The sequence below is a fragment of the Panicum virgatum genome, chromosome 9N, assembly GCF_016808335.1.
Source record: "Panicum virgatum strain AP13 chromosome 9N, P.virgatum_v5, whole genome shotgun sequence".
In the NCBI taxonomy this organism is placed as follows: Eukaryota; Viridiplantae; Streptophyta; class Magnoliopsida; order Poales; family Poaceae; genus Panicum; species Panicum virgatum.
In genome coordinates, this window is record NC_053153.1 from 11062711 (window position 1) to 11083823 (window position 21113).

A 21113-nucleotide genomic window follows, 5' to 3' on the forward strand; every position below is an offset into this window, starting at 1 on the left:
TCCCTGACCGGCCGATCACCGAAACGAAACCCACACCAGACGATTCTCCGGCAGACCGCGAAGCTGCCCGGCCGCCTCTTCCCGGCAACGGGCTTGTTTCCCGGCGGTGGTGCCCACTGGCACTCGTCGCTTTCCACTGACTTACTTGGGACACACGCCCGGTCTCCTCCTCCTGGTCCAAAGGATCCGGCTGCACCCGTCGTCCTTGTGGAGTTGAGGGTGGGTGGCCAATGGCCTCCTCCCTCAGTCCCTCCTCTCCAGTCCTCCCACCGGGTACCCACTTCACCATCCGTGAACGTAGGAATTCTCTCATCTGCGGCGGCGATCGAGCTTTCCCAGGCCAGCTACTAGCAGGCAGCTCGGGGGTGGAACAGCGCCGGTGATTGATCCTGTAACGATTTGTTTTCGCGACGCCTAGTGAACGCACGCACGAGTCGCGTTCACACGGCGGCGTCGCGTCGCCTGCTAGTCCACTATCCGCTCCACTCCGCCGCCGTGTTAAAGTAAACGTGAAACAGCCACAAGTTTGGTCGACGGCTGATTGGCCGGCGAGTTAGGTTGCCTATAAAAGGAGAGGCCCCCGGGGTGCACTGAGCACTACAGAGCTCAACTCACACTCACCACTCGCCTTCGAGCGAGCTAGCACCTCCCCGCCCTGAGCCTTTTGCTAATAGCGAGCGAGGTGTCGTGTTGGGTTAGGGCCGGGAGAGACAAAGCGGGAACATGGCGGCTCAGGGAAGGGGCAGTGCTGCTCGTGGCAGCGGCGCCGCCGTGGTGGCGCTGGTCCTCCTCTGCGTGCTCCTCCACGGCGAGGTCGCCGAGTCGGCGGTGTACACCGTCGGCGACCGCGGCGGCTGGGGCTTCAACTCCGCCAGCTGGCCCAGGGGCAAGCGCTTCCGCGCCGGCGACGTGCTGGGTGAGTAGTAGCGCTACCTCTGTACCTCATGTCGCGCGTGCACGTACAGGTTTTGCTTGCTTCCGATGTCCTTGGCTATTCTGAAACCTCCTTGTGTGTGCTCGAACGACGCAGTGTTCAGGTACAGCCCGAAGGCGCACAACGTGGTGCCGGTGAGCGCGGCCGGGTACAATTCGTGCGCCGCGCCCAGGGGCGTCCGGGCGCTCACCTCCGGCAACGACCGCGTCACGCTGAAGCGCGGCGTCAACTACTTCATCTGCAGCTTCCCGGGCCACTGCCAGGCCGGCATGAAGGTCGCCGTCACCGCCGCCTGAGTCCGCCAGGCCGGCCGGCCGCCGCCACCGCCGCCGGGGCTCGACGACCGCTCTCGCTTGATTTCTCATCCTGCCCAAACTTAAGTGCTGCAACTAATTATTAGACGGTTTCCTGTTGTTGTTCAATAATAAATACCGTGCCCGTCGCGTACGGCGTGCGTGCGTGTTAGCTGTTAGGTGTTGACAGATTGGCTGGCGTCTGTAGAGGAGGAGCAATGTACGTAGTACGTACTGATGTGTGCGCGCGCTCATGTGATGAGGAGGAGCAATAAAAGCATATGTATACGGCTGCGTTTGTTTAATTTGGGCTTTGACTTTGCTCGCCTCTGCACTGTGCAGTCTGCACTTGAAGTAGTGAAACTCCAGCCGAATGTTCTTCCCGTGTCGATGAGACGAAAATGGTACGGCCGACAGAACTTCCTTAGCCGTTCATAATCTGATGGTAAATTTTTAATCATAGCAAGCAAAACTAATTAAATTTTCTGAGAAGTACTACCCGTTTTGTCCGGCGGTCAGTTTGGCATGATTTAAGAGACGAACCCGCTTCATGCTTGGTCACCTCTCCCGGTCTGTGTTAATTAGCATGGATCAAGAGGCGAGTCGCTTCATGCTACTTATGTGACAAAGTTCGAGCCACGCAGATCCTGTTGGCATGACTCAGGAGGAGAGTTGAAGTTTCAGTCACGTTGATCTCGTTGGCGTAGCTCAGCTCACTCACCTCGAGTCACGCCAAACAAATTGAGGTGACCAAGTTGAGTCACACCAAAAGAAGCTTATTGACATAACTATAAAAAGATTATTTCTTAAACCTACAGTTAAATTTTGAATTCAAAACACTAAAATAAAAAAAATGAGAGCAGCTCCAACTCTTGCTTACGAGGACCTCTACGAAGTCGTCCCAACAGTTACGTCAGATACGTACTCCCATACCCTCGTTTGTCGTGTGACCCAAACCATCCTACGCAAGGATGAGAGCCCATTCGCATATTGCAAGATCGGCCCATGTGTCCTAACGCGCAAGTCAACAGAGGAATCAGTGTAAAAGGCTAAAAGCGTAAGAGAACCTTATTTTCCTCTAATACTCTCTCCGTCCCGTGAGTGCAATTCTAGTTTTTCTAGGACAGATTGGTGCTGTTGTGAAAAGATACACATACCCGCATTTATTTGCCATATACGGTTAGTTTTGGTATGCAAATCAAATCTGACCGCTTAATTGCACAGGTAGTTGAGATCTAACCTCTGAAACTGCATTTTTTGTGAAAAAAATTTCAAACGTGGAATTGCACTTTTCATGAAACGGATGGAGTATTAAAAATTCGTGCAAACGAACATTATGTGGAGATTCGAGGGTGCAAACCAGCGCCGGTCTTGTGCCGTGCCATACTTGCTCCTGCAAAATTTAAAGTAGTAGCTTGGACCATCAAAGGGCTCCTTATGTATCTTGTGGAAGGTAGCAAACCCTAGTGAGGTAGGAGCATGACAAATACATGCTTTTATGAGCATGCCCCCAATTTCTAGTAAGCCTCTCTTTCTTTCTTTTTTTTCCTTCTAGTCTTTTGTAAATGTCTTTTTTTCGGTATGCAATTCTCTTTATGTTTGCAATTTATGACATTCACCTTTATTTCTTATAACTAAAACTAAGCAAACATAAACCATGGTATATATTCAAAATTATTCTAACAATAACAATTCAGTATTTTGATCCATAACTTTATTGCATTGCTAGTTAGAATCCAATTTTCCATTTACCTTTTATTTTCCTTGGTACCTAGAGCACTTTTTATTTTTGTTCGGAACTTGTTTCTTCCTTAGGGTATTTTTATTTAATTGGAACAGTTTTGTTGTTTCTTGGAGAGTGATTCCCAATTTTTTTATCAAAACAATTTTCAAATGCACATAATATTTTTATCTGTTTTGGAACATCTAAATTGGAAGATAGAAGACACACATATCATGGAGAGAAATATGCAATCCAAATGATCTTTTGGTAAAAAAAAGTTTTAAAATAGAAACATTAGCTAAATGCGTACAAAGAATAGTGGAAAATACAGATGATGGAATGGTACATACAGATTTTTATTTTCCACAGCACTAGCCAAACAACTGCTGAGAGCGCCCTGTTAGTTACTTTGAACACCACCCAAAGGATGGACGATGCCCCGGGGCCCCGGATCAACAATCAACTGAGTACTTGACTCATCAGTCATCAATTAAAACGTCTCGGCCCAGTTGGCGCGGCGGGTTGGCGCCAACTTTGATCTGGTTCCGGCGGTCCCCGACTGGCCGATCAGCGAAATGGACGCCTACCAAACGGCCTCCTGGCAGACAGCGAACGAAGCTGCCCGGCGGCTTCTTTCCCGGCGACGGCCGTTTCTCCGTTTCCCATCCGGCGGTGCCCACTGCTCGTCGCTTCCCCACGCCCCGGTCTCCTCCGGCCACCGGTCCTCCCGGTCCAAAAGTTCTGGCCGTTCCCCGGTTCCAACCGAAGTTTGCCACGAAATTCCTCTGCGACTACGAGATGAGCTTCCACTGCTAGCAGTTTGCACTGGCACTGCCGCACTGGGCAGCTCGGCGTGCCGTGGGCCGCGCGGTGCGCCACTTCTCTTTCCTGGACAATGCCGGTGATCCAGTAAAAAGTTTTTTTCACGCACCGGCATGGTAAACACCGGCCTGCTGCATTCAGAAGGCAGCGTGGACCATTTGACCGTGTGTAAAGTAACCTGCAAACCACAAGTTTGATCGACGACTGCTCGTGTCGGGTCGCCTATAAAAGGGAACCCCTGGAAGCACCACAGCTCAACTCACACACTCATCATCGCTCATCTTTGCTCACTTTGCTCGAGCGCTTCACTTCCGATCCTGAGCTCTGCCATCGCTTTGAGAGACACAGAGCCAAACACATGGCGGCTCAGGGAAGGGGCGGTGCTGCTCGTGGCCGCAGCGGCGCCGCCGTGGTGGCGCTGGTCCTCCTCTGCGTGCTCCTCCACGGCGAGGTCGCCGAGTCGGCGGTGTACACCGTCGGCGACCGCGGCGGCTGGAGCTTCAACACCGCCAGCTGGCCCAGCGGCAAGCGCTTCCGCGCCGGCGACGTGCTTGGTCAGTGCTACTACATACGTACCTCTCTTTAATACCGCCCTACGAATGGCCGCTGCGCAGCTTCCGCTTTGATGATCTCCCGCTGAAACAATACGATCGTGGATGCGCAGTGTTCAGGTACAGCCCGAAGGCGCACAACGTGGTGCCCGTGAGCGCGGCCGGGTACAGCTCGTGCGCCGCGCCCAGGGGCGCCAGGGCGCTCACCTCCGGCAACGACCGCATCACGCTGAAGCGGGGCGCCAACTACTTCATCTGCAGCTTCCCCGGCCACTGCCAGTCCGGCATGAAGGTGGCCGTCACCGCCGCGTGAGGCCCGGCTGGGTTGATCGGCTGCCGCCGCCGACGGCGCTGCCTATAATAGCTTATTAAGTTTCCTCTTCAAAAAAAGAGAGAATAAAAGAGTGCAACTCATTAGACGGTGCGTCCTGCCGCTGTCCGGCCATGAGTCATATCGTGTGCGTGTCGTCGGCTCGCCGTCTCGGGTGTTGCTAGTTGTTAGAGATTTCGCAGGTTGGTACTGCACAGAGGGACACATTGTTGATCTCGATATCGTCCTGATGATTTTGTATCAAAAAAAACGCTGAGTCAATAGATATTATGGAGTGCAAATATATGGTAATCAAATTAATTCTAGAAGTACAAATAAACTATTATTTGTCTACAATGTTCCTCAATAATTATCAAACATTTTAAATGTTGGAAGAATGCAAGGCAACACAGTGAGAAGATATTTTCGTGGAGTACTCTAAAATTAGTAATAAATAAATTAGAAAACTTTATAATATTTAGGAATTCTCTATAAGGAAGGACACATGTCACCACCCTATAATCCACCTTGACCTATAAGTAGAGGACCATTTCCTTGACATGTCATCTATCTAAGAGACTAGTAGATAAGAAGGGTGAGTGCTAGGAGAGCCACAAAGAGAAGGTGTATTGTGTACTCTTGTGTAATACTATTGTGTTGTAATAAAGAAAGTGTTTTGTAAGTGTCAGTCTCCCATTTTCTAAGTACTTAATGTAAATAAGTTGTGATCTATCGTCTGTCACCCGGAATCACAAAGGGTCCGGCTTCATCGTATGAAGGCTCAGCCTCCTGGAAGCCAGCTTCATCTGTTGGTAGGTTCTACCCCATCTGTTGTCGAAAATACTTGGTATGTTCTACCCATCTGTTGTCGAAAATACTAACCAACTCTAAATTGAGTTGATGTGTCTTAGGTGTAGATTCTCTTAGTGGGTATTAAGGCCACCTCAGTTTCCAACATTAAATCAAAAATATATCAGTACATTTGTTTTCGCTTTACAAAAAAATAGTATATATATACACACACACGGCAGCGCTATTCTACACCCTAGGTGTAGAATGGGATTCTACACCCAACCAGCCCAACACCCACCCAGTTAACTAACCGACCCACCCAACCTTGCCCAGCTTCTTTGTTTGCGAGCACGAGCCGCGAGCGGCGCGGAGCGCCGCGAGCGGCAAGTGCGAGACCTCCCCAAATTGGCGGCACGAGGGTCGAGGGTCCAGGGGCAGCGGCGGTGTGCTGGCCGGCGAGGCTGCGGGCGGCACGCAGGCCGGCGGGTAGCGGCGGCGCACAGGTGTGCGCAAGGCTACAGTGGCACGGCGTAGGCCAGCGAGGGCGGTGGCGGCGCGGTTCAGTGGGCGCTCGAGGCCACGCGGTGGCGCGCGGCGCAGTCACCGGTCATCGCGTGGGCCTGCTGGTGGGTAGGCAGCGGCGCGACGTGCTTGCGCGGCGAGGAACGTGCGGCGTTGGGGATTTCCAGGAGTAGTGGCATCCAGTCGCACGGGAGCAGCAAATTCAGGTGTCAATTGTGCTTCTCTCTCAGTAATTGCGGGCACAGGAGGAGCTGGCAAGCACAGGAGGCTACGATGTCTTGCGGCACGTGGGAGGCGGCCGCGGGGGCGGCAGTGGGGCAGACCAGCAGCGCCCATCCGAGAAGCTGCGGGTGTGCGACAGAGCAGATGCCGCAGAGGGGCCGCGTGACGGCCGTGCGGGGTGAACAACGGCGGCGGGCGCACGCAGCCGCGGCCTGCGAGTCGGGCGGCCGCGGGGAGCGGCGGCGCAGCCCAGCACGGATGGGATGCAGCGCAGGTGGGGATCGGCAGCAGAGGTGAAGCTAAGGCTATGCGAAGGGATAAACAAAAATTACTGAATCGATTCACAACCGTACCGTTAATTGAAAAATTACTTTGAGTAATTGGATGCTGCATATGAGTTCTACCGAGTGTGTGTTGAGTTTGATGGTTTTCTCATCAAGAAGGACAGATATTGCTAGATTACTGAATATTTATTACTACACTAACACGCAGTGTTGGTGAACATGTAGGTCCCACGCAATGTTGATGAACATGTAGTACTAAATTACTGAATATTTATTATTGTGGCTCTGGATTATTGAATATAAGACAACTGCGTTACTGGATCACAAAAGAAATTATAGATTTATTGGATGAATAAAAATACTGAATAACTGAAGAAATTACTACATACATATTACATAAAATACTGAATAGGCGCTCTGGGTTACTAACATCAACTGAATATTTTTCTCCAGTCTCTTGGTAATTGAATCAAAACACAGGGGCTATATATACATCCAAATTACTGAATTCACATAAAAATCATCCCTCCTCCCCCCCCCCTCAAATTTGCAATAATTACTGGCCCGCGTGGAATACTGATTAACAGGATCTATTGATTACTGAATCTACATACGCATAAGCATTACTAGAGTTGTATATAAAAAAGTACTGAATGACTGGATCTTATTTTTACTGAATCCAAGCATGTACAAGGGTACGGTGTTACTAGAAATAACGATTCACTAGCAACACAAGGAAAATAATGGAGAAGTGCATAATATAAAAATAAAAAGCTTCCTATGGATTACTGAATCCAAACATATGCATATATTATTGTTCGGTGGTGACTATACAAATTTACACATATTATTCACGATTAAATTGTATCGTGTAGCCTTCAAAAAGAATCTTAAAAATACACTTAAGGCCTCTTTGTCTTCACTTGGAACCCACTCCCTTGTGATGTTCAGTAGTATCACTGTCATGTGCATGAGGTGATAGAGTTGGAAAGGGGGTGCCATGCCCACATGAACCTGCCGCCAGTAATAAAACTAAAAAAATCATTGAGAAAAACTTAGCAAGACCAGCATGATACTGAATTACTAGATTATTGCTTTACTAAGAATAACTGAAGTGCTACATAGTATTACTGGTTTACAGAGTATTACTGAAAAATACGCAAGTAATTCTAGGGTACCAAGGGATTACTAATATTTGTAAGTATTACTACTTGAGACATACCCAAGATGAGAGCGGTAGGATGACCCCATATCCGAAGAAATTGAGGTTTAGTTCTTTGTCATCAAGCATTAGTGATAAAAAAATACTAGACTATCCACGAAACCTAAAAATTATTGATACTAATTCCAAATAAAAACTACTAGCCTACCTAGCCAACATTGGGCACAGTTTAGAGCATCAAAATATTTGGTAATCATCGACAAAAAATGGGCATTCTTTAGATGGTTCAGTAATTAGCCTATTCAAACTATGTTGAGCTACCGAATATAAAATTGCTTGAGCTCAACAATTTGTTTAGTTTCAGTAGTTTTTGTTACTGAGCTCTACTCAATCTCATGTAGTTCACTACTCTGGTATTTCGTTATTTGATCCATTAGTTCAGTAATGACTAATGACTACTGTACTACTATGCTAACTCAGAGCATCAAAGGTTTAGTAATGACTGAAAATTACATATACTAGTAGATGCTAACACAACTATTTTGGTACTACTGAAATAATAAAGTAATGAGCTACTGGATCAAACAACTACTATGCTTGCAATAACAAATTACTGAACTGAAAATGCTTACCAGAACTACTAGAGGAAGTACTCGCTTCATATCGTCAGCGCTCAGTAATCGAAAATATTACTAGACTAATTACGAAACCTAACAAATTAGTGATCTAAATCCAGATCAGTATCCACTCTAGATGGTTCAGTAATTAGCCTGCATAAAATTATGTTAATTTGAGTTACTGAATATAAAAGTGCACGAGCTCAGTATTTTTTTAGTTGCAGTAGTTTTACTTACGAAGCTCTATTCAATCTTATGTAGTTTGGTAGTCTAGTATTTCGTTGTTTGATCCAGTAGTTCAGTAGTTGCTAACCTAACTAATCAATTTTGAGCATCAGCATTTAAATCAGAGAAGATCTGATACTAGAAGATCTGAATAAGCATATCAGGATGGGTTGCCTAATCAGAGAACCTGATTACTGCTCGATTTGCACATATATGCACACCCATTTCAGATCGGAGGATTCGGGGAAAAAATTAGAAGCACACTGCTCACCAGAGTAACATGCGGTGAGCAAACTGAGCATAGAGGAACACAGGGGGAGGAGGAGGCCTGCTCGATGCCCAGCAGGGCACGCTCGAGACCACAGCGACCGCTCGAACTCCCGTCGCCGCCGCTCACACCCTCGGGGCACAGCATTTTGCCGCCGCCGGAACCGGCGCGATGGTGGCGGAGTACCGCGTGTGCCCCGCAGGAGAGGGAGCGCTAGGCACGCAGGAGAGGGAAGCCTTCAGCCCGCACCCCTCGCAATTTGAGGTCGCCGCGGCCGCTGTGCAAGGGCCTGACGTGGGAATAGGAACGACCGTCGAGGACGCCGACGAGCTACCTCCGCGCCATCCCGCCGCAGCCTCCACGCTCCGCTGCTCGACGCCTCCGCCGCTTCCGCACCGCCGTAGCCTCCGTGCCCCGCGGTTCGATGCCGACGCAGCCTCCGCGCACCAATACTCGACGCCGCCGCAGCTCCTGCGCCCCGCAAGCCACCTCCGCGCCACGCTCCTTGCCGCCGCCGCCTCGGTGCTGTGCATCCGCCGCTCGGGTCCGCCACGCTCCATCCCGCTCGCGCTGCCACGGTGATTTGAATTGGGGGATCGGGGGTGGGTTTGGTGAGGGGGCGAGGGGGTATTGGGGGCGGGCTGGGCCAAGATGGGCCAAGCGGGTCTGGCGCGGGGGAGGGTGGGCCGGGTGGGTGGCTGGTTGGATGCTGGGTGTAGAATGCTATTCTACACCTAGGGTGTAGATTAGCACATAGATATATATATATATATAAGATCTTATATAAGGTCTAGACTCTAGAGGGAACGTCACGATGAGTTCGCCAGAGGGCCTTCAAAATGCTAGGGCCGGCAATGACCGCGTCACGCTGAAGCGTGGCGCCAACTACTTCATCTACAGCTTCCCCGGCCACTGTCAGGCTGGCATGAAGGTGGACGTCACCGCCGCGTGAGGCCCGGCCGAGATGATCGGCCGCCGCCGCCTATAGCTTATTAATTTTCTCTTCAGAAAAAAAGAGAGAATAAAATATTGTAACTGGATAGACGGTGCGCCCTGCTGCTGTTCGGGTCATGCTGTGTGCGTGTCGTCGGCTCGCCGTGTCGGGTGTTGCTAGTTGTTAAAGATCCGGCAGGTTGGCACTGCAGAGGGGTGTCCGTGTTGATGTGAGGAGCAATAAAAGAGTTTATACGGCTGCGTTTGTCTGCGCTGCGTCAATGATGTGTAACCTTGGCAATTCAATACTGTGTCTTGTATAAATGTATGCTAGTACCTCCATTCATAAACACAGTATATGATATGCCGTGTATTTGAAAATGGAGGGGAACTTCCGTGCCGTTAGAAATAAAACTAATCAGTGGTCAATTTTGCAATTAATGACGTCGTTAGAGGTCTTAAAAATGGTCACTTTCTCACTGGGCATCCAAGCTCAATAATACAGATCCCAAGTTCATCTTTTCTTTATCTCATTCACACATACATTTTCTCCCAGCGCGCTGCGCTGTAAGGAATTCTGCAACTCGACGACACTGACGAGCGTTCAGCTGCCTAAAACCAAACAGATCTAATCTAAAAAAATCAAACAGATCGGCTGCAAAACAAGCAGCCCAACGTAGCCTAAAGCCCATCCCTTGCGGGCCTAATTTGCAGTCAGGCTGCGGTCCAGACTATCTACACGCGCGTTGCCGTGTGCGCTGATTGCCGAGCCCGAGCTCCACAGATGCCATGGAAAGCGTCAGTACGCCTCGAGCGGAGAATGGTGGTACCATAAAAAAAAGTGGAGAATGTGGTATACTGGTATTCCATCGCTTTCGTCAAAAATATGGCACGGTGTTTTGACCAATGTGGCTTTCAAATTTAGATTCCAACCTATAATCTCTTGTGCGCGGGTTAGCATCCTGCAACGTCTATAGCTACAAAATTATTTATTATCGTAACATAAACTCCAAACACGACCCATCGATAAACTTCAAATACGAACGGCCAAGTGATGAATTCTTCAAATAGTTAAGACGACGGCAGATGCGAACGTGCCGCCGTTACTGCTGGATGGTATGGTCCAGCTGCTACAGCGTGGTCTGCCAATAAATCTGACAATGGGCATGCATCGGCACCAAACCCGCACCAAACCAGACATGCATGTGCTCATTAATTAACCCACTCCGATCCACTCGTTCGTTTATAGAAGCCAAACCAGCCCAAACTGTAACTTTCGTCGCCCCGAACCAAACCAAACCAAACAAAAGATCTACAGGCTCAACCCATTAAAACCCATTTCCCAACCCACCAGCCCATCTGTGATCACTCGCGTGAACTCCTGCACTTGCTTCTGCTGCTCGGCCTACCACTGACCGACGACGCTGAACACCTCGCCCACCACCGACTCGACCCGCTCCGTGAGCGCCTCCGCGAAGGCCTTCCCGAGGAAGAAAGCGTCGAGGACGGCCTTGCTCCCGTTGTCACCTGCGCGACACCACCAGCAAGAGGACACAGTGAAACCCCAGCTCGAGTCGGGCTGCCCTCCTGCTCTGCTCCCCACGTGGACTCAGAGGGTACCTGGCTTGGGCTCGGGGCATGAGCCGCCGCCGCCGCCGCTACTCCGGGCCGCGAATTTGGGGAGCCTTCTGGTGGAGAAGGGGGAGGCGTGGCAGGGGGCTAAGGCCAGGAAGGGGACGCAACAGACGGGGGAGAGGGACGGCGGCAGCCACAGGCAGCGCGGCCCCCCTGTGGCGGTGGCCCGGGCTCCTGCAGCACCGGTGGCCCGGTCCCCTGCGACGGCGGCGGCGGCCCGGCGCGTCCCCTGCGGCGGTGGCGCCGACGGCGGCTCGGCGCCTTGGAGCGGCGGTGGCGCGGGTGGGATTTGGTTGATGGATTTGCGAGGAAGCAGCAGCCTGGACTGTGGCTTTGGGACTTTGGGTTGGAACCGTGGGTAAAGCCTATTAGCAAACCGAAACAAGCAGTCCAAAACCAAACTAAACTGAACTACTCCAAGCAATAGCTTGAACCGAACCAGCCCACCAGCTTGCTCAGTCTGTTTTCACCCAAATTGAATTGGCCAACAAGAAAACCAAACCATGCAAACTGGTTCCACCCAAACCATTGTCAGGTTTATCTGCCAACTGCCAAGTGGTGCATGGGGATGGCAGCAGGGGCAGCGTTTTGAATTTTTGGGTGTCCTGGCAATGGCAGCTTTGGGTAGTAACTTGCTTGTCATCTTTGCCACAACTCGACCACGAGGGCACCACTGAATTTCGAGCCTTTAAGGGTCTATTTGTTGGAGGGAATCACTTTAAGGGTATTCAAATTTTCTATGAGAAGTGATTTTTTAAAAGAAGTGATTTTGTGGTTGAAAATGATTTTTTATTCTCTAGCATAGACTCTTAAAATCATGATGGAGAATCACTTCATAAAATCAAAAGAAACGACTCACTGTCTCTTACTTTATTTTATAGAATCACTTCACAGAATCAAGAGTTACTTCTCTCAAAAAAATTTGGCACAACTCCTGCAGCATTGAACTCCGGGAGCTCTGTCAAAACGCCCCATCGTCATCCGATCTCACGATCGTCGGATCGTGGGTATTGCCGTAGGAGCCTCAAGATTAACACCAGATCATGTATGAATGCTGTGAGGTCCGTCTGAAAACAATGACCTTCGCTTGCGCGAATACGTACGTGTGCCCCCATCAGAATCAGCTGCCTGGCCAGTGGCCAGTTGGCCACACTGGCCTGCACCGGGAGGCTCGCGTCCGGTCGTCTCGTCCGGGCCCGTCATGTGATCACGGTCCACGGACTCGTGTCCTCTGCAGCAGCATTGAAGCCCCTCACAGCCTCCCTGCGCGGCTGCGCCGTATTCAATACCCCGGGCACCGTGCTCCCCGATCGAGCAACCAGCCAGGCAGCCAGCTACACACTCCTTCCCAGTCGCTCTATTTCACTGCCAAGCCACACTGCCATCCAACCAGCTGCAGGAATTTCTTCCCCAGCAGCACGGCAACAAGCGACTGAGGCCCTGTTTAGTTGAGTTTACATGTAAATGCAAAAAAAAAATTGCGTGGAAATCTTGCTAATTTGAAGTACTAAATGAAGTCTATTTATAAAACTTTTTGCACAAATGGGTTGTAAATCGCGAGACGAATCTAATGATGTTAATTAATCCATGATTAATCAATAATTATCGGATGGTTACTGTAGCGTCACTGTTGCAAATCATGGATTAAGTAGACTCATTAGATTCATCTCGCGATTTACAGTCCATCCATGCAAAAAGTTTTGTAAATAGACTTCATTTAGTATTTCAAATTAGCAAGATTTCTTTGCATTTTTTTACGTTTACGGTTTTTTTGCGTTTACGGGGTGGAAACTAAACAGGGCCTGAAGCGAGCGAGATGACTCGGGGAGGAGGCGGCGCAAGCGCGAGCGACGCCATCGTCGCCATGGCGTTCACCATCGCCTGCTTCTGCTGCTCCATCCTCGCCGCCGACGCGGGCACCACCTACTACGTCGGGGACAGCAACGGCTGGTCCTTCGGCAGCCCCAGCTGGCCCAACGGCAAGCACTTCCACGCCGGCGACACTCTCGGTACGCGCATCTATTGAGCCAGCCTGTGTTCTTCCGCCGCCGCGCTTGGCCGTGCCGTACGTGTTGGGCACGCACTGAAAAATAAAAAGGTCCGTTGCTTCTTGTGCGTGCCTGGCGCTTTGGCCGCCGCAGTGTTCAGGTACGGCCTCGTTCGGCTGGCTGGTGGCTGGTAGCTGGGCTAATTTGGCGTGAAAGAAAAATACTGCTGTACTCCCTCCTTACTCATATTAGTTGTCGTTTTGGGCTCTAGGCCCGTTTTCGTAAAGATTGTCGTCGCTCGCCCACGGGGTCGCAGATGGACGCGATTGCCCCTGGCCTCCGCGCCCGTTCCGCACGACACGGAAATAATTCTCGTCGCCTCGTTTCTCGCTTTGCTCCTCACCGCCGCCCGCCGGCTCTCATCGCCTCGTTTCTCTCGCTCCTTGCTGCCCGCCTCCATTCAACTCCCACAGCACACTCGCCTCCCTTCATCTCCCACGCACAGGCAGTCCATCCTTGCTTGCTTAGCTTCCTTGCTTTCTCGCTTCCTTGCTTTCTCGTTTTCATGCTGCAGTCCTTGCTTCGCTTCCTTGCTTGCTCGTGCCATGGAATTCGGCGCCATGGATTCCGGCGACATGAAGGTCGGAAGCACCATGGAGTCTGGCGCCTTGGAGGTCGGAAGCGCCATGGATTCCGGCGACATGAAGGTCGGAAGCGCCATTCCTAAACCTTGGCACGGTGTAGCCCAAATGTCGGACGCAGGTGCGCACCCGGCCATGCAAGAAAAATGCCATTGAAAAAAAAGCGTGTTGTGCCTAGGGGGACTCGAGCAGTCGATCCCCAGCCTCGGGACGCGGAGGACTAACCACACGAGCAACAAAGGATTGCTGTAAAGATAAGACCCGCAGCCATATTTAATAGGGACAAAGGAGGAAAAATACTACCTAATTAATCACTCCTTGGTAAGCACAATCCTGTTCTAAACGACAACTAATTCAGGTATGGAGGGAGTATGGTTGGCTGACTGGTGGCTAGACTGATTTTGCGTGAGAGAAAAACACTGTGCTGGCTGGCTGAACCAGCCAGCCGAACAAGGCCTACGTCCCCTGGATCCACAACGTGGTGGCGGTGGACGAGGACGGGTACAACGGCTGCACGACGCCGCCGGGGTCGCGGACCTACACTTCCGGCAACGACCGCGTCACGCTCGCCAGGGGGGACACCTTCTTCCTCTGCACCCGCTACGGCCACTGCAACCTCGGCATGAAGCTCGTCGTCTACGCGGCGTGAGCAAGCCTTGCCGGCGGCGGCCAGCCGGCCGCGGTCGGCTTCCGTTGTGGCGGCACCGGGGTGATTTAGTGTTTAGTCTCGGTTCTACAAGCTATGAGTGCTTGCTGCGACTCTGTCCGCGTGTTGACTGACTGGATGTGCTTTGTTCAGTTGCTCTGGAGCAGGTTTACAAATCTGACTGGTCCGGTCAAACCGCCGCCCTCCGGTAGTGGTTTATCGGACCGGTTTGACCGGAAACCGGTTGAATTCAAATCCAAATTCAAAATCGCATGTGCAACCGGTTCCGACCGGTTTACCGGCCGGTTTGACAGGTCTACCGGCCGGGATGACCGGTTTACCGGCCGGTATGACCGGTTTGGGAATTTTTTATTTTTTTGAATTCAAATTTGAATTTTGAATTGGGGCCGGTAGACCGGTTTGACCAGTTTACCGGTCGGTATGACCGGTTTGAGAATTTTTATTTTTTTTTAATTTAAATTTGAATTTTGAATTGGGTTCGGTTTGATACCGGCTCAAACCGTAATCGAGCCGGTCCGGTTTGACCGGTTGACCGGTTACCGGTTCCACCGATTTCGTTAAACTGCTCTGGAGTGAACTGCTTTGATTTCTACTGCCACTGCTACTTTATGTAATCCATTGTTAATGTCATATTTTGCCTGGACATTTGCTCTCCATGATAAATCGTTTGACATTTTCGCTGATGTACCATTCGACAGCAAGCCACCACGCTTGCTTGATTTGTTGCTTCATGGCCGCCGGGTTCCGGTCGCCGGCGGGAGGAGGAAGAGCGGTACCCATTTTCTAGAAGAACACTATGATTGTGGTTTGGATCATGGTGGCAGACTCCGCTTCTTCCTCAAGGCGTCGAACGCCACGCCGCCCTCCCCATTCCGCTACATCCTCCGCTGCTGTGACCTCATCATCTCCAAGCTCGCCGCCACGCACGGGCTTCTTCCTCGGCATGGAGTCCTTCGGCTCCTCACCCGCCTCACGCCCTCCGACGCCACTCATGGCTCTGGACCCGGCGAGAACGCAGAACCTCCTCTACGGTGCGGGCGCGCGCACAGCGACGCTCCGGCGAGCCACGGTGTGCAGCAAGAGGCGGTCCTGCGACGGACAGGAGTTTGGTGGATGGATAGGGTGGACGGTACTCCTCTCTGCCCTTTCTAGCCGTTGGATGGGAGATGTGTGGGCGAGATCAGCCTGCCGCGTATTTCAGTTCAAGAGCCATGCCATCCTCGTCAGCAGGCACGGCAGCTCCGCGACGGCACCATGGCGGAGGGCCAGAGCGTGCTGCGGCAGCCGGAGGAGCCCGACCGCGAGCCCCGCCGGTGGAGGTCGCTGCTGAGCAAGCGGCAGCCTGGCCGCCATTCGTCACGACCATCGGCCTCGCTTCAGAGTAGTACGAGGTCACCGGCCATGGCACCGCTCCGGGTTGTATTGTACGGCACCGCTTATCTGTTATCTCCTCATGCGACGTTGTAGCTGACGCTTGGAGTTGGAGGATTCGCCGTGGACTGGAAGCCGATGCGAAAGCCACCTCACCTCACAACTGAACATTCCTCTGAATCAGGCGAGCTCTGCTCGCCATCGACGAGTCTGTCTGCCTATCCACAAGCGTTGCTTGCATCGATCAAGGCCCCGTTTGGTTGCGCGATGTAAAAATTTTGAAAAGGCATCTTTCTATATTTGAAATAATAAACATAGATTAATCACAAAAATAATTACAGAACTCGTCTGTAAATCGCGAGACGAATCTAATGAGCATAATTAATCCGTCATTAGACGTTGTTTACTGTAGCATTACTGTAGCAATTTAGCGTCTGATTACAGCCTAATTAGGTTCATTAGATTCGTCTCGCCATTTACAGATAGCAGTCGTAATGCGTTTTTTATTTTATCTAGATTTAAGTCTCCATGCAAGTGCCGAAAAAAAATTTGGAATTTTGATTTTTGTAACTGAACACGGGCCAAGAAACAAAGTTGTTTGTGGCTTCCTCGATGCTGCTTGTGATCCTCCTTGCAAGATGCAGAAATGCAATGCTACTATCAAACCGTATGCAAGTATCGAAGCCGTAGAAATCTCTGAGTAAAGACAGCCAATGCAAATTGAACAATTAAGGTTTGGTATTTATCTAATGATTTTTTTTCGAGAATGTCGGGGGGGGGGGGGGGGGGGGGGAAGTTGCCCCACCTTTTCATAGATCGAAGAAACTTGGCAAAGGCCAAAGCAGAGGTTTACAGGGGGGAGCACATGTTTGTCCAAACTGGACAAGCTGCTCCAAAAAAGAAAAAGAATGGCAACGCCATTATGGCACTCAAAACATGAGAGCGCCAGGTACATAGGTGTAGTTTAAGAGTAGGTTCACAGAAGCGGTGCGACCATATATCAATGTCAATCGCAATAAGCCGGAGGGTCGCCGCCGTAGAGGTTTGCAGGGACCTGAAAACTACGTCATTGCGGCGGTTCCAGATATGCCACAGGATAATAAGAAGTACATCATCCCAAACGTCAGCCGGAAGTTGTTAGGGGTAATGGCACATCCAAGGGGAGGCAGTCGTAGCACCCGTCGTCCCTATGGAGAGCGCCGACCAAATGTGTATTTATCTAATGATTGACTAGCCATGCATCCCCATTTCGTGATAGCGAGAAGGAAATGTGAGCGTATGGTCCTTAACTACTCCTGCACCTCATCATGGTGCACCCTTACAATTCAGTGAAATTTTGGAGATGAACAAACTATGGAGATCACGATCCGTTTGCGAGTACTGGGTTAGAAAAGGACGAAACGCAAACTCCTAACAAGGTGCATGCCAAATAGTTGAGCTTGCCTTTAGGCCTCGTTCGGCAGAACCCGGAATGGGCCGAAACGAGGCCCAATCCAGCCGAACAGGTTGCATGCAAGGGAAAAAAAAGAAAAAGTCTATTTTTGACCATCTAACTATTGCCCGAGTTTGATTTTGGCCATTGAACTCCAAAATTGGGTATCTTCGACCATCCAACTATCAAAACCATTCACTTTTGGCCATCCGGCGGTTTTGCTGACGTGGACGCCAAGGTGGGGCCCACTTGTCAGTGCTACCCCCCTCTCTCTTTTCTCTGTCTCCCTCTCTCTCTCCTCTCTCATCTCTCTCCTCCCTTCAGACGGCCGGCGGCGGGAAGAGCAGGGACCGGCGGGAGGGCGGCCGGTGAAACGGCGTCGAGGCCATTGTGGTGCCGCGCGGCAGCCTGACGCCGGGCAACCGGCGCGAGCGGCGCTGCCAGGAAGCCGCAGCCGCGCACGGTGAGGCGTGAGGGCGAGGGAGCAGCAGGCAGTGGCTGGGCCACGGCGAGCCGTAGCAGGGGTGGTAGGGAGCTGGGCGGCGGTGGCCGGAGCAAGGGCGGCGGCGGGCTTGAGCAGCAGCCGGTGCAGGGGCCGCGCGAATCGGGCAGCGGGGACTACGCGGAGCCGGCACGGCGGCCGGTGCTGGGCGAGGCGTGCTCCGCGTCGCAGGCGCGGTCCGCGGCGGCGTGCCGGTGAGCCAGCTGCGGTGCTCGTCCTCGCACCCGCCGCACCTCTCCTGGGCACCACCGCCGCAGCTCCCCTGCCCTGGCGGCCCCCTCCCGCCGCTTCCTCCTTCCTCCCCACCGCCGCCGTACCCCCTGCCCCGGCGGCCCCAGCGCCGCTCTCTCCTTCCTCCCCTACCCCGGCGGCCGCCACCAGCGCTCCCTCCTTCCTCTCCTGCCCCGGCGGCCCCCAGCGCCGCTCCCTCCTTCCTCTCCAGCGCCGTTGCTGCAGCAGGGTGGGCCCGCAAGGGGCGGCGGCTGCGGCTGCAGCAGGTGGCGCCTGCTGTAGTACGTGGCGGCGGCGCCTGCTGCAACAAGGGGCGGCGGTAGCAGCAGGCAGCACAAGCAGCAGGGGCGGCGGCACTGCTCGAGCAGGGGGCGGCGGTAGCAGCAGGCAGCACAAGCAGCAGGGGCGGCGGCACTGCTCGAGCAGGGGGCGGCGGCGCGCCAGCGGCAGCAGGCAGTAGGGGGCCGCCGAGCAGAGGGACCGGGAGAGAGGAGAGAGAGAGGGTGGAGAAAAGAAAGATAAAGAGGAGAGATGATGGCTGATAAGTGGGCCCCACCTCCACGTGGCGTCCACGTCAGCGAAACCGCCCTGCAAAACCACCGGATGACCACAAGTGAATGATTTTGATAATTGGATGGTCGAAGATACCCGATTTTGGAGTTCAATGGCCATAACCAAACTCGGGCAATAGTTGGATGGTCAAAATGGACTTTTTCCAGGGAAAAAAGCTCACTTTTGAGTAGAATTATTTCTTTGGACCAGTGCAAATCCAGGGTCCCAAAAATTATTGTCGGTGTGAGTAAAAAGTAATTTGAAAAGCTTACATGTACCACCAGAACTAGCAAGATTTGGGAAACAAATTCAACTTTTTCTTTCTTTCTTTTTGAGTTTCACATTCCATCAGTCAGATTATAAATACGGACCAGTCGTTGCTATTTGCATTAGAACATATTATATTTGTTCTCGAGCAACTTTTTACATGTCTAGTTTCTTTAGTTTTTCCCCTCTAGTTGATATTTCAGAAATCACCCTGGCCAAAACAATCCAAACGAGATGACTGATGGTCAACTGCAATTTTAATTTGATTAAAAATCACAAACCCAAAAGATTAGGTCAACCGATATTTTTTCCTGCGATCTAGAGTTAACATTGCATAAAGAACGCAATATTTGTATGTAGTAAACATGGTGTCCATGGAGACGAAGCACATGTTACTCACTTGGTTAGTTTGCTGCATTATTATGCACGTCTTCTCCCGTGCCCACACCATGTTAGCAAAGGCATAGGCGCAGGTCTACAAATTTCATAATCCTTCCGTTCTAAATTATAAGTCATTCCAAAAATCTTGGAAAGTCAAACTATTTCAAAGTTTGACCAAAATTATAGAGAGAAATACAAAGATTTATGACATCAAATAGGTATACTATAAAAATATAACTAACAAAAAATCTAATGATACTTAATTGATATCGTAAATATTATTATATTGTCGTATAAATTTGATCAAATTTAGAAAATTTTGACTCTCCAAATTTTTTGGAATGAATTATAATTTGGAACCGAGGGAGTACTATAAAAGCTATTTTCAAAAATACTCGGAGTCCCATACATGTAAAAGTCTCGTACCTTCCAAAAGGTCAAGGATTGCCCATACTCTGCTTAGTGCCTACTACGGCCTACGGGACTTGTGCTTCAACCGCTAGACGCTACCGAGTCCCATGAAACAAATAGGACACTGCACAATGCGACAGGTCCTATTTGGAACGATCTGCATGCTTATCATTTATCAACTAGTCAACTCAACGGTGGGCACATGCTGCCTTCGTTGATTATTGATTGATTACTTTTGTTAACAATCGGTACTATCAGTACTAATAAAGTGAACATTGCTTTGGTCACGAATTTCAACATCCACATGTTGCATGTCTGGCTGGGTGTGCATGTGTCGCCAGTGCGCCGGATGTTTTTCCTAATGGCATGGATCTAATTAACCTAAGAATTTATGCAGCAGTACAATATATTCGACGATATTAATCTTGACATTCTTATAATTCTGTTCTATACACCTTTTAAAATATTGTTAGCAGCAGGCGATATGGATGAATCCACCAAGAAGGTTAACTGTGTAAATATAAAGTTGAGGAAGTTGTACAAGCAAATTTTGGCAGTGGCACAACAGGTACAACATGTGTGGCCTTGGTTCTGTTGGATCATACGGCCGGTTAATTTGGTTCCAGAAATGCAACGCAGTACGACATCAGAAGGTGGAAACCCTAGTTTATTTGGTGCAAAGATCCCAGCGGAGTGGAGGCTCCGGTGGCACAGTTGGTGTGTTACGACCCTGTTCAGCTCCAGCAGCCTCCAGTCAGTAGTGTTTTTCTCTTACACCACTCCAGCAGCAACCTCCAGCCACTAGCCAGCCAATAATATTTTTTTTTCACACCACTCCAGCAGCAGTCTCCAGTACCAGCACAGCAAACATGGCTAATGAACTGCGCAAGTAGTAGTGAAGAGATCGTAGATCTAACTTGGCATCGGAGGCTGATGGTTTCTTGCCTTGGACAATATGAATTCAGCAGAGTACAAGGCTGCTACCTCGTTCCTGCCCATCATTTTCGACAGATCGTCTCCAGGAGCTGTGAAGTTTGACTTCCTAAAAATTGCTGATCGTCTCCAAGAACTAGGCCTTTGTTGCTGTGTTACTGTCTTACAGATGGCATATATGGCTCAACAGTTGTGGCATTCATCCATCTATAAGATCGCCCTTTTTTTTAATTAGGATACATGGTGATTTGCCAATTCAGTAGTCTCAGTTACAGATCGTCACAATGGAAAGATACTAGAGAAAAAAAAAGGGGAGAGAAATAAGAAGCTTTTCTGGAGCGCGCACATTCTTTTGCAGACGCGTCGAACGTGTTGCTCGGTGTGACCGTGTGACATGCTTGCCTGAGTCGTCATCAGGGCAGCGTCGTCTTCGTCCCCGGCTGC

At 50.7% G+C, this 21113-nt stretch overlaps 4 protein-coding genes across 4 annotated transcripts; 3 read left to right on the plus strand and 1 right to left on the minus strand.

Annotated features, from left to right (window-relative positions):
- The first annotated feature begins 594 nt into the window (after window positions 1-594).
- Window positions 595-1534, plus strand: LOC120687223 (basic blue protein-like). Its single transcript, XM_039969215.1, has 2 exons — window positions 595-916; window positions 1031-1534. The coding sequence occupies exons 1-2, from the start codon at window positions 724-726 to the stop codon at window positions 1228-1230; spliced, it is 393 nt and encodes a 130-aa protein (XP_039825149.1). The 5' UTR covers window positions 595-723; the 3' UTR covers window positions 1231-1534.
- A 2509-nt stretch (window positions 1535-4043) lies between these two features.
- LOC120693298 (basic blue protein-like) lies at window positions 4044-4705 on the plus strand. Its single transcript, XM_039976722.1, has 2 exons — window positions 4044-4326; window positions 4437-4705. The coding sequence occupies exons 1-2, from the start codon at window positions 4131-4133 to the stop codon at window positions 4634-4636; spliced, it is 396 nt and encodes a 131-aa protein (XP_039832656.1). The 5' UTR covers window positions 4044-4130; the 3' UTR covers window positions 4637-4705.
- Window positions 4706-11056: 6351 nt separating this feature from the next.
- Window positions 11057-12496, minus strand: LOC120688703. Its single transcript, XM_039971090.1, has 3 exons — window positions 12375-12496; window positions 11279-11658; window positions 11057-11185 (listed from the first exon to the last, which is right to left on the minus strand). Exons 1-3 carry the CDS (start codon window positions 12494-12496, stop codon window positions 11064-11066), a joined length of 624 nt encoding a protein of 207 aa, XP_039827024.1. The 3' UTR covers window positions 11057-11063.
- A 57-nt stretch (window positions 12497-12553) lies between these two features.
- Window positions 12554-14718, plus strand: LOC120693299 (basic blue protein-like). The gene is made up of 4 exons (XM_039976723.1): window positions 12554-12725; window positions 13096-13302; window positions 13435-13442; window positions 14380-14718. Exons 2-4 carry the CDS (start codon window positions 13110-13112, stop codon window positions 14569-14571), a joined length of 393 nt encoding a protein of 130 aa, XP_039832657.1. The 5' UTR covers window positions 12554-12725; window positions 13096-13109; the 3' UTR covers window positions 14572-14718.
- The last annotated feature ends 6395 nt before the right edge of the window (window positions 14719-21113 follow it).